Source organism: Chiloscyllium plagiosum, unplaced genomic scaffold (assembly GCF_037043375.1).
Source record: "Chiloscyllium plagiosum isolate Xiang-an unplaced genomic scaffold, Cpla_swu_hap1 HiC_scaffold_8, whole genome shotgun sequence".
Lineage (NCBI taxonomy): Eukaryota > Metazoa > Chordata > Chondrichthyes > Orectolobiformes > Hemiscylliidae > Chiloscyllium > Chiloscyllium plagiosum.
Genome location: NW_028270146.1, coordinates 11275413 through 11288768, shown reverse-complemented (window position 1 = coordinate 11288768; position 13356 = coordinate 11275413). Strand labels below are relative to the sequence as shown.

At 44.0% G+C, this 13356-nt stretch overlaps 1 protein-coding gene across 1 annotated transcript in view; it reads left to right on the top strand.

The window, feature by feature from the left end:
- The first annotated feature begins 225 nt into the window (after nucleotides 1-225).
- Nucleotides 226-13356, top strand: part of LOC122553345 (RNA 2',3'-cyclic phosphatase ANGEL1-like) — a 31137-nt gene continuing 18006 nt past the window's right edge. Inside the window, exons 1-2 of the mRNA XM_087989584.1 lie at nucleotides 226-297; nucleotides 3821-4513. Of these exons, the coding sequence (XP_087845710.1) occupies nucleotides 234-297; nucleotides 3821-4513 (757 nt within the window). The 5' untranslated portion in view covers nucleotides 226-233. The remainder of the gene's footprint in view (nucleotides 298-3820; nucleotides 4514-13356) is intronic.

The following is a 13356-nucleotide window of genomic DNA, read 5'->3' as shown; positions in this document are numbered from 1 at the left end:
TCCAGTGTGATCTGACTGTGATCCAGTGTGACCAGGCTGTGATCCAGTGTGATCTGACTGTGATCCAGTGTGACCAGGCTGTGATCCCAGTGTGATCTGGCTGTGATCCAGTGTGACCAGGCTGTGATCCAGTGTGATCTGGCTGTGATCCAGTGTGACCGCGCCGTTGCTGTCAATAAAGTTGGTTGTGGTGGAGCTGGAGCGGCGCGTGCGCGCGGGCGGCCCCGGGCGGGATGGTGGGCTCCCTGCTCTGTTTCATCCTGGCGCCGCTGGCCCGGCTCCTCGGCCGGATTATAGGTCAGGTCCGGGTCCGGGTCCGGGTCCGGGTCCGGGTCCGGGTCCGGGTCCGGGCGGCAGCGCGGCCCTCTCCGGGGCTGGGGGAGAGTGCAGGCCCCGCCGGGCTCTGAGGCGGCCAGTGACCCCCCGCCAGCAGAGCGCGGGACGGGGACGTGGGCGGTGGGGGTCGCGAGCCCGAGCCCGAGCCCGAGCCCGAGCCCGAGCCGCCCCGTTACCCGGAAACAGGGGCAGGCGGTTGCGCCGGGCGCCGGACGCGGAGCGAAGAGGACGGTGTCCGGCTCCCTGACCCCTGCGGCCTCCCGGTGGGCCATCCCCCGCCCAGGTCCAGGGGTGTCTTTTTTTGTTGTCCCTCGAGCTTCAGCTTCTCTGGTGGTCTCCCTCTGTAACGGGGTCATGACATCTCCCCTGTCCAGGTTGTGTCAGGCCCAGTGTTTGAGGGTATGTCCCTAACCCCACCCCAGGCTGCAGTCTGAGCCCAGCCTCTCTGGCCTGTGCTTTTTACACCTGCCCATGTGAGTGCGGTGGGAATTTGGCTGGCACATGGCTCCCAGGGGGAGCATGGAAACCAGCAAGAGAGCCACTGCTCAGCGATCCACAGCGGACAGTGTTCTTTATCCAAAGGATCAACTCCTAACATGGAGGATGTATTGTGGGCCAATGCTTCTGCGTGGCTTGAGAGGAATGTCATATTGTGGAAGTTTGAGCTTTTTTGGATCAGCAGAAACCCTGTTAGTGCTCACCTGGGCAAGGAAGGGTCAGGAGGATTCTCTCTCTGGTGTCCTGGCCATCACATCTGACAATCCATGCCTAAAACCAGTGGTCACTTAAGTAACTGTGTTTATGGGGACTTTATTTCATGTTTCTAACATCATAAAAGTGACTATTTCATTAGTGCTTTGGGATATCCTGAGGTAGTAGAAAGTGCTATAAAAATGCAAGCCCGTTTTTATTTGCTTGCAGGGCATGATAGTAGCATGGCAGCAGTAAAGGGCCGGGCTGGTGATCTGGCATAAGTCTAAAATCCATCCTGGCAGTTAGAGTACAGAAATTGTTCACATTTCTGGAATGAAAAACTTAGTGTGGTGGTTGTTTAGCTACAGAGTGGGGGGTGTGTGGAATGCACTGCCAGTGGTGGTAGTAGAGTCTGAGAAATTAGAGACATTTAAGTAACTGCTGGAGAAGCACAGGGGTGACAGTAAGTTGAGGGGTGTATAGCTTTGATTGATCTTAGATTAAGATAAATGCTCAGCACACCATCGTGGGCTAAATGACCTATACTGTGCTGTACTGTTCTATGTTCTAACACTGTCAGTAAAATGAAATCAAGCTCACCTATATCCTTTAGAAAATAAAATCTGCTGCCCTTATCACCTTTGCTTAGAAGTGTTTCCAGATTTGTGGCACTTGGTTGGCCTTAACTGCCATTTGACATGACCGAGAAAGCTATTCAGTTGTATTTTAATAATTATTAAATGATGAAATTCACTATCATGTTTTCAAGGGCAATTAGGGATTGGCAATGAATATTGACTTTGTTAGGAATGTCATATATTGTGAATTTAATTTAAACAAAAACACTCCTAAGCCAGTTTCAGGACAGCATCATTGTGTTGATTGCTAACTTGCTAAATTCCATAACACAGTCGGGGGGGTGTCATGACCCCAGGAACTACATCAGTTGAAGAAGTAGAGTCAGTACTTTCTTTAGACAGTTACACTGGCGAGAGTTGTGATCTTGCAACATTAAATGTATTTTGTTTAACAGAGTTACTTTTACCGAAGGGTGATAGAAATGAATACTTGTCAAACTGTGAGGCAAGAGTTAGAGGATATCTTTGCCAAAAAGGCAGATTTTAATAAGATTTTAAAGGTGTTGAGGTTGAGGATTGTAAGTTCCAAGTTTAGGATTCCAGGCTGATTCGGTAACCTCCACTAAAGATGGAGTGAAAGGAAACATTCACACGCAAAGCCATTAGTTTTAAAAGCTGCTGATACAGTCTGGAGAAAAATCTTGGAGAGGGAGATCCAGTTATTTCTTTTCATTATGTCAGCATACAAGGAGACACTGTAAGTCAGTGAGGATGCAGGTGATGCATGAGAATTGGAAGGGTGCACGGTGGCTAGAATTTGAACATGCAAGGAGAGGTGTTGGAGGCTGCAGTTGAGAATATTGGCAAAAAGCTCTCACCCAGATATTAGTGGCTTTGTGTGTGAGGCAAAGGCAGTGGATGTCTTTGGGTGAAGGGATAGTGGTTAGGAGATAGCAGTCTGGGTGGAGTGGGTTGGGGAGTGGGGTGTTAGTGGAGTTGAAATGCAAATACAAACCCAATATTCTGGTGGTATTTTGCATGTCTTTGAATTAGTCCAAAGCGTCAGGGAAAGAGAGAGATTCACTTGGAAAATGGTGGGTAGTTTTTTTTGCAAGACTTGAAGTGATGGTTTGGTACATGTCAACTTTGCATATCTTTAACACTCCTGCCTTTGAATTGGAGCCTGTGGCTTCAAGACTCAGAGAGTAGAGCAGAGATACTGGTTAACCATTATCACTGGCCTCTCTGGGATTGTAGATATGGGTGTGTGAAACAAGGTTTTCTGAATGGAGAACATTAAATGATGATAAAGCATAACACTTTTTAACTTTATACTAGTCTGCAGTGAGGGAATATGGCATTGTTAAAAGTGTTGTCTTCGAGGTGCCGATGTTGGATTGGGTTGGATCAAGTTTAAACATTGCACGTCACCAGCTTATAGTCCAACAGGTTTATTTGGAAGTATAAGCTTTCGTAAGGCTGCTCCATCATCACATAGCTGGTGGGGCAGGATCACAGGACACAGAATTTATAGTAAAAGATCAAAGTGTCATGCAATTGATGCAAAGTATTGAACAAACTTAGAGTACCGTTAAGTCTTTAATCGCTTAGAATGGGAATCAAGGTTTCGTGTAATCAATATGTAAATCCCAGAACTTCTTTAAAGAGGTAACTTAGGTTTATTTTTTAAAAAGAGTGACATCTCAGTTCAGATAATGTATTAAAGGCACAAGGTTACAGTCTGCCTGTATTCCATGCTTGAGTCAGACTGGTTTTATTTCCAAAGTAGGAATTTATAAAATTCACGTGAACTGACTGCCTACAGACTGTGTGCTTTTGGAACAAAATGTATCTGTAAATGCAGAATATTTATATAAATGCAGCAAGTGGGCGGCACGGTGGCACAGTGGTTAGCACTGCTGCCTCACAGCGCCAGAGACCTGGGTTCAATTTCCGCCTCAGGCAACTGACTGTGTGGAGTTTGCACGTTCTCCCCGTGTCTGCGTGGGTTTCCTCCGGGTGCTCAGGTTTCCTCCCACAGTCCAAAGATGTGCAGGTCAGGTGAATTGGCCACGCTAAATTGCCCGTAGTGTTAGGTGTAGGGGTATGGGTGGGTTGCCCTTTGGCAGGTCGGTGTGGACTTGTTGGGCCGAAGGGCCTGTTTCCATACTGTAATGTAATCTAAAAAGTTATTTTAATTTTTTTTCTGTCAGGCCCTTACATTGAGGATGACTCTTCAGGGGAATGTTCAACAGCATCATTATTGGAAAGTGACAGACTATCTGATGGAGATTCTGCTCCACGGCTACCACTTAGCAAAGACCAGACTGCTTTGCTTCAGGATTGGTTTCGGGAGAGGCCAGGTGAACCTTCAAAAGGGGAATCAGCAGGGGAGACACCAGTGAGTGTTGACATGGAGAAAAAGCCCCAGGATCAACCATCAGAGAGCTGGGAGGTGGAAGAGGCCACCATGGCATGGCAGCAAACTAAGAATGTGCCAACATTGTCCCAGCAGTCAGAACAGTGGCAGGCTGCTGCTGTGGAGAGTATCAATCAGGACCAGAGTATTGTGGGATGGCAGTTGACCTCGACATCTGAGACTGTCACAGGCTGGCCAACATTGTCAACCCAAGGACTGAAGGATGAAACTGCAGGTTGGACACCAGCACTTGCTCAGAATATGGGTGGGTTTGAGCTCCCAACAGGCTGGCAGTTTCAACCTCGGCAGCATGATAGCCAGCGTGGTGGTATTATGGAATGGCAATCGATGCCAGCACACATGAATGAGCCAGTTGCAACTACAGGGTGGCAGTTTCCCACTCTGTTGGATGTGAATGCAGCAGCAAACGACCTGTGGCAGTTTCAAAGTGAAGGCAATCTTGTAATGGGCACAGACCCGTATCAAGGTAAGGACGATGAATGATTGATTGAATAATGCCTCTCAACGAGAGACCACTTTTATTGAATCACCAATCAAAGTAGCCATGTAAGTGAGATTGTTGTAGGATACTGCTGCTGTTTCATAATTTTAGTGTAACTATAGTCCGTTCATGGTGGATATTCATATTCCATCAGGCCACCAATGTTACAGTTCTTTTATCTTTTATGTTAGCTATTCTGCTCGGATCCCACATTATGGAGTCATACAGCATGCCAATCTCACTTGTGTCCCCTTTGCTTTTGCCTACCCTATACCAATATAAATGATAGCAAGATACCAGTCTACTGGTATTTGAAATGCACTCCCAGAACATACATTACTGTTGAGGCAAATTGAATTTGCATTCTATCAGAGTGAGTCTTGGGTTCGGAAGCACCAATTTATTTCAATGGAATTTTTAAAAAAATGATTAGTACTTAGACGTGGTACAGATAGTTCTTCTATAATGCAATGGTTACATTCTTGTGCAACCCTGCATTATAGAAAAGTCACACTTTAGAAACAGTGCTTCAAGTGGTGGTGATGTAATCACATTACAGCCAACACACATTTTAAAGGTTCACGCTTTAGAAGCAGTATCCACAATTAATGAATCGCATTACAGCAAATTCACATTAACAAAATGTGCGTTATAGCAGAACGACCTGTATATGTAAACTTCGCATGCTTTGCAATAGATATGAAAACATAACCAAAATACATGGCCCATGGGGAGGCGATGGCCTAATGGTATTATCACTCGACTATTAATCCAGAAACTCAGCTGATGTTCTGGGGATGGGGTTTCAACTCCCACCATGGCAGATGGTGGAATTTGAATTCAATAATAATCTGGAATTAGGAATCTATTGATGATTATGAAACTATTGTCGATTGTCAGGAAAAACCCATCTGGTTCACTGATACCCTTCGGGGAGGAAACTGCCATCCTTACCTGGTCTGGCTTTCATGTGACTCAAGACCTACAACAAAGTGGTTGACTCTCAACTGCCCTTTGAAATGGCCTAGCAAGCCATTCAAAGGCAACTAGGGACAAACAATAAATGCTGGCCAGCTAGTGATGCCCATGTGAATAAAAATAAATTTCCCCAAATTACTCCTCAAAATATACTAGATTTTTGAAGCAACACATTCAAAACAATCTGAGTCTTTACTGACTGGGCATTGAATGTAGGCTATGATCTCAGTGTGAGTATCCCAATAGAAACTGTAATTGGAACCTCCGATGACAGCTGTCCAAGAAAATAGTCTGCAGGATACGATGCCCTGCTATGACTAAACTTGTGTCTTCATGTTGGATGCAGCTGTTAAAGCATCAATAACCCTGGCTGGTTTGATTCTTTGACCTGATGCCAGGTAACTAAGACCAACTTGCTTCGAGATCCTATAAAAGTGTCAGAATAAAAGACCTAAATGCACTGGCCTCCTTCTCCTACCATAACACAAAGGAGCAGAAATTAGGCCATTCAGCCCATCGAATCTGCTCCAACATTCAATCATAGCTGATAAGTTTCTCAATCCCATTCTCCCATTTCCTCCTCGTAGTCCTTGATCTCCTTTACAATCATGAACCTATCTATCACATTCTTAAATGTAGTCAATGATCTGGCCTTCACAGCCTTCTGTGGCAGTGAATTCCATAGATTCGTCACTGTCTGGCTGAAGAAGCTTCTCTTTATCTCTGTTCTAAAAGGCCTTCCCTTTCCTCTACAGCTGTGCCCTTGAGTCCTAGCCTCTCCTACCAATGGAAATATCTTCTCAACATTCACTCTGTCCAGGCCATTCAGTATTCTCTATATTTTCAATTAGATCCCCCCTCATTCTTCTAAACACCATTGAGTGTAGCCCCAAAGTCCTCAAATGTTCCTCATGTGTTAAGTTTTTCATTCTTGGGTTTAGAGATGCCGGTGTTGGACTGGGGTGTACAAAGTTAAAAAATCACACAACACCAGGCTATAGTCCAACAGGTTTAATTGGAAGCACTAGCTTTCGGAGCGTCGCTCCTTCATCGGGTGGTTGTGGAGGACACAATTGTAAGACACAGAATTTATAGCAAAAGTTTACAGTGTGATGTAACTGAATTTATACATTGAAAAATACCTTGATTGTTTGTTGAGTCTTTCATCTGTTTGAATGCCATGATCATTTCACTTCTTTCATATGTAAATCACAAAACTTTCTTTTTTAAAAGTCTCAGTTAACCTGAGAATGTAACCTGTTGGACTATAACCTGGTGTTGTGATTTTTAACTTCATTCTTGGGACCATTCTTGTGAACCTCCTCTGAACACACTTAAGGGCAAATACATTGTTCCTGAGATATGGGGCCCAAAACTGTGCACGGTATTCCACATGTGGTCTGACCAGAGCCTTAAAAAGCCTCTGAAGTATATCCCTGCTTTTATATTCAAGTCCTCTCGAAATAAATGCCATTATTGCATTTGCCTTCCTAACTACCGACTCAACCTGCAAGTTTACTTGGGAGTTCTATTTCAAGATTCTCTCAGGTCCCTTTTGCACTTCAGACTTCTGATTTTCTGCCCATTTAGAAAACCATCAATGTCTCTATTCTTTCTACCAAAGTGCACTTCACACTTTCCTATGTTGTAATTAGCCTGCCATTTCTTTGCACACACTCCTAACCTGTCCAATTCCTTCTGCAGCCTCCCCACTGCCTCAATGCTATGTGTCTCTCTACCTAGTGCGGTGAAGAAGGCAAATGGGCTCCTGCCTTTTATTGGTAGAGGAATTGAGTTCCGGAGTCCTGAGATCATGTTGCAGTTGTATAAAACTCTGGAGTATTGTGTGCAGTTTTGGTCGCCATACTATAGGAAGGATGTTGGAGGCACTGGAACGGGTGCAGAGGAGGTTTACCAGGTATGGTAGGAAGATCGTATGAGGAAAGGCTGAGGCACTTGGGGTTGTTTTCATTGGAGAAAAGAAGGTTTAGGGGTGACTTGATAGAGGCGTACAAGATGATTAGGGGTTTAGATAGGGTTGACCGTGAGAACCTTTTTCCACGTATGGAGTCAGCTATTACGAGGGGGCATAGCTTTAAATTAAGGGGGGGTAGGTATAGGACAGATATTAGGGGTAGGTTCTTTACTCAGCGAGTCGTGAGTTCATGGAATGCCCTGCCAGTAGCAGTGGTGGGACTCTCCCTCTTTATGGGCATTTAAGCGGGCATTGGATAGGCATATGGAGGATAGTGGGCTAGTGTAGGTTAGGTGAGCTTGGATCAGCGCAACATCGAGGGCCAAAGAGCCTGTACTGCGCTGTATTCTTCTATGTTCTATGTTCTATCGTTGCATCAAACTTAGCCAGAATACCCTCCGTTCCTTCATCTAGATTGTTAATGTATAAACTGAAAAGTTGTCCCAGCACTGAGCTTTGTGGAACACCACTTGTCACCGGCTGCCACCTTCCGAAGGACCTTTTTTATCCACACTCCCTACTTTATGCCAAATGGCAAAGCTTCTATCCGTGCTAGCACTTTGCCTCTTATATCATGAGCCCTTATCTTAATCAGTAGCCTCCTATGTGGCACCTTGACATAGGCCATCTTGAAGTCCAAGTAGATAACATCTATTGGTTCTCCTTGGTCTAATCTACCTGTTACTTCCTCAAAGAATTCTAGAAGGTTTGTCGGGCATGACTTCCCTCGATGAAACCATGCTGACTTTGCTGAATTTTACCATATACTTCCAAGTATTCAGAAATCTCATCCTCCACAATGAATTCCAGGATCTTATCCACGGCCGAGGTTAGGCAAATTGGTCTGTAATTTTCTGTCTTCTGCCTTATTCCCTTAGAATTGATTCTCTCTCTCTCTCTCTCTCTCTCTCTTTTTTTCTCTCTCTCTCTCTCTCTTTTTTTCTCTCTCTCTCTCTCTCTTTTTTTCTCTCTCTCTCTCTCTCTTTTTTTCTCTCTCTCTCTCTTTTTTTCTCTCTCTCTCTCTCTCTTTTTTTCTCTCTCTCTCTCTCTTTTTTTCTCTTTTTCTCTCTCTCTCTTTTTTCTCTCTCTCTCTCTCTTTTTTTCTCTCTCTCTCTTTTTCTCTCTCTCTCTCTCTTTTTCTCTCCTTTTTCTCTCTCTCTCTCTCTTTTTCTCTCTCTCTCTCTCTCTTTTTCTCTCTCTCTCTCTCTCTCTTTTTCTCTCTCTCTCTCTCTCTCTTTTTCTCTCTCTCTCTCTCTCTCTCTTTTTCTCTCTCTCTCTCGCTCTGTTTTTCTCTCTCTCTCTCTCTCGCTCTCTCTTTCTCGTTCTTTCGCTCTCGTTCTTTCGCTCTCTCTCGCGCGCTCTCTTTCTCTCTCAAATTGCAGAGTAGTTTCAATCATTCAAACAGGGGTGTCACATTTAAGGTTTTTTGGACCTCTGGGACTCTCCCTGACTCTAGTGATTCCTGAAACGTTACCACTAACACCTCCACTATCTCTGCAGCCTACACCCTGGAGTTCTAAGGGAGATAGCTATCTGGTCGAGGTGATTTATTCACCTTCAGGCATTCAGTTTTTCTAGCACCTTCTTGGTGTTGGCCCCCATACTCAGCTCTGTCCCTTCACTGTCTTGAATGTTTTGGAAATTACTTGTGTCATCCACTGTGAAGACTGACACAAAATAATTATTCAGTTCCTCATCCATTTCTTTGTTTCCCACTACTATCTCTCCTGTGTCACTTTCCAGTGGCCCAATGTCCACTTTTCCCTCTGCCGTTTTATATATCTAAAGAAGCTTTTATAGTCTTCCTTTTATATTACTGGCGAGCTTACCCTCCTATTTAATCTTCTCCCTCCTTATTTCTCTTTTTGTTGCCCTCTGTTGATCTTTGTAAGCTTCCAAATCCTCTGGTTTCCCACTCTTCATTGCTACTTCACATGCTTTTTCTCTTTTGCTTTTATGCTGTCCCTGACTTCCCTGGTCAGCCACGGTTGCCTTATCCACCCTGCACCATGCTGCTTTTTCCTCAAGATGAATCTCTGCTGTGTCTCCTGAATTACTCCCAGAAACTCTGGCCACTGCTGTTCCACTGTCCTTCCTGCTGGACTCTTCTCCCAGTCAGTTCTATCCAGCTCCTACCTCATGCCTCCAAAGTTGCCTTTATTCAGCTGTAATACCTCTGATTCTGTCTTCTCTGTCTCAAATTGCAGAGTAAATTTGATCATGTTATGATCGCTGCTTCCTCAAGGTTCCTTCATTTTAAGCTGCCTTATCAAGTCTGCTTCATTGCACAACACTAAATCCAGTATTGCCTGTTGCCTAATGGGCTCCATCACCAGCTGCTTCAAAAATTCATCTCTCAGACATTCCACAAATTCCTTTTCTTATGAATTGCTACCAACCTGATCTTCCCAGCGCACCTGTATACTGAAATTCCCCATGATCACTGTAACTTTGTTTTTCCTACACATAGAAACAATGTTCTGGTGTATCTTGCTACCCAGCTCCTGACTACTGTTTGGAGGCCCGTACATGACTCCAGCTCTGTTTTTTAATCTTTTGCAGTTCCCCAATTCTACCCACACAGATTCTGCACCATCTGACCTTATTTCGTTTCTTACTATTGATTTAATTTCATTTCTTACTAATAAGGCAATCCCAACCCCTCTCTCCATCTGCCCATCTTGTTGATAGGATATATATCCTTGAATATTCAGCTCCCAATCCTGATCCTCTTGTAGCCACATATTTGTGATGCCCACCATGTCAGGCCTGCCAATTTCAATCTCTACCACAAGCTCATTTCTTATATTGCATTTCTCTTCTCTCCCCCTACTGGAATGGCTCCTTGCACAGTGTTCCAACATTACCTATTCCAACAATGCAATAGAAAGATGGGCATCAAACTGGCACTTAAATTTTTATGTATTCATCCACCAGGCAGTAAAATTTAAGTTGATCTTTTTACATTTGAATTAATATTGGCAAACACTTCTCTTTGTCAAAAACCAAGTCCCCGGCCAACTACTAAAACAACAATGCATATTTCTGCACCTTTCAGTGATAACTCTGAAACGAACAATTAACCTGCTATGTATTGTTAACAGTGAAAAGAATTCAAAACAATTATATGAAAGTCAAAAATACATTGTCTTCTGAGTAGTAACAAGTCAGACTGTCAGTAAAGTGTGCAGGTTGGTTTTTTAATTTATGTAGTTTAGTGCCGTAAACACCAATCACACTCCCAGCAATACAGATATGGATATTTGACCTTGAAACTTGAAATGAGTCCAAATACTTCATTTGAGCACTTGAGTGATTTGCTGGTCATGATAGAAACTGTTCGGTAATAGATTATGGCTGCTTGCTAAATGTTATCAGTATTGTTTTCCACATACATGCAGTAAAACCATAAGACATAGAAGAGCAAGCATAGGCCATTTTGTCCATTGAGTCTGCTCTGCCATTTGTGCTGTGGCTGATCTGATAATCCTCAAATCCACTTTGCTGCCTTTTTCCTCATATCCCTGATTTTCTTCAAAAATTAAAAATCTGCCTATCTGATTCTTCAATGTACTTAATGAATCAGTCTCAAGAGTCCTGTGTTCCACAGATTCACTACTTGTTGGGTGGCACATTGGTTCAGTGGTTAGCACTACTGCCTCACAGCATCAGGGACCCAGGTTCGATTCCAATCTTGGGTGACTGTGTGGAGTTTGCACATTCGTCCCGTGTCTGCATGAGTTTCTGCACAGATGCTGTGGTTTCCTCCCACAGTCCAAAGATGTGCAGGTTGGGTGAATTAGCCATGGGAAATGCAGGGTTGCTAGGATTGGGGGAAGGGGGTTGTTAGAGGCAGAGCACGCTGAGGGTGGGATGCTCTTCGGAGGGTCAGTGTGGACTTGATAAGCCAAATAGAATACCTAATGGAAGTAGGTTATGATTCTATACTTTTAAGAGAAGAAATTCCTCCTTATTTCTCCTTTATGTACGACCCTTTGTTCTGAGATTATGCCCTCCGTTTATAGACTCTCTCACAAGTGGAACCAACTTTTCTACATCTACACTGTCAAATCCTCTAAGAGTCCTGCATATTTCAACAAGGTCTCCTCTCATTTTTCTATATTTCAACAAGAATAGGCCCAAATATATTCCACCTCTCCTCATGAGACAGTCTGTCTATACCTGGTATCAATCCAGTGAACCTGAAAACAACAAATGCTTGAGATCACAGCGGGTCAGGCAGTATCCGTGGAGAGAGAGCAAACTAATGTTTTGAGATTAGATGACTCTTCATCAGAGCTCTGATTGACTTGCTGATAGATAAGATATACATGCATTTGGAATGACAGGGTTTGATTAGGACTAGTTTGCATAGCTTTGTGCATAGGAGATCATGCCTCTAACGTTTGTTAGAGTTCTTTTGATGAAGTGACCAGGAAGGTTGCTGAGGGCAGGGTGGTAGATGTAAAATGTGTTGCTGGAAAAGCCCAGCAGGTCAGGCAGCATCCAAGGAGCAGGAGAATCGACGTTTCGGGCATAAGCTTATGCCCAAAACATCGATTCTCCTGCTCCTTGGATGCTGCCTGACCTGCGCTTTTCCAGCAACACATTTTTCAGCTCTGATCTCCAGCATCTGCAGTCCTCACTTTCTCCAGGGTGGTAGATGTAGTTCATATGGATTTCAGTAAGGCCTTTGATAAGGTTCCACACGATAAGCAGCTCTGGAATGTTAGATCTCATGGGATCCAAGGGAGTGGAAGGAGTGAAGGCCTGTCTTGGGGATCGGTGCAAGGCCCATTGCTGTTTGTTACCTGTATCAATGATTTGGATGAAAACGTACAAGGCATGACTAGTAAGTTTGCAGATGGCACTAAAGTAGGAGGTACTGTGTACAGTGAGTAAGGTTATCATAAATTGCAGCAGGGCCTTGATTAGCTGGAGAAGTGGGGTGAGAAATGGCAAATGGAGTTTAATATAGGTACGTGTGAGGTCTTGCATTTTGGAAAGTCAAATCAAGACAGGTGTTTCATGGTGAATGATGAGGCCTTAAGGAGTCTAGCAGAACAGAGAGACCTTGGAGTTCAGGTGCACTGTTCTCTGAAAGTGGAGTCACAGGTAGACAAGGCAGTGAAGAAGGCTTTTGGCACATCAGCCTTTATCAGTCAGGGCATTAAGTATAGAAGTTGGTATGTTGAAGTCGTACAGAACACTGGTGAGGCTACACTTGGAATATTGTGTTCAGCTTTGGTCACCTTGCTGTAGGAAGAATGTTATTAAACTGGAAGGAATGCAGAAGAAATTTACAAGGATGTTGCCAGGGCTCAACAGCCTGAGTTATAGGGACAGGTTGGACAAGCTAGGACGTTTTTCTTTAAAGCGTAGTAGACTAAGGAGGCATCTTAAAGAAGTGTATAATATCATGGCAGGCATGGATAGGGTGAATGCACTGTATTTTTCCCAGGGTTGGGAAATCGAGGATTAAGTGCCATCAGTTTAAGGTAAGAGGGGAAAGAATGGAAAGGAACCTGAAGGGCAACGTTTTTACACAGAGGGTGCTACACATGGAATGAGCTGCTAGCAGAAGTGTTTGAGGCAGATACATTAACAACATTTAAAAGGTATTTGGACAAATATATGGATAGGAAAGATTTGAAGGATATGGGTTAAGAATGTGGTGCTGAAAAAGCACAGCAAGTCAGGCAGCATCCGAGGAGCATGAGAATCAACATTTCATGTAAAAGACCTCGATGAAGGGCTTTGGCTGAATCGTCGATTCTCCTGCTCCTTGGGTGCTACCTGACCTGTGCTTTTCCAACACCACACTCTCGACTCTAATCTCCAGCATCTGCAATCCTTATTTTCTTCGAAGGATATG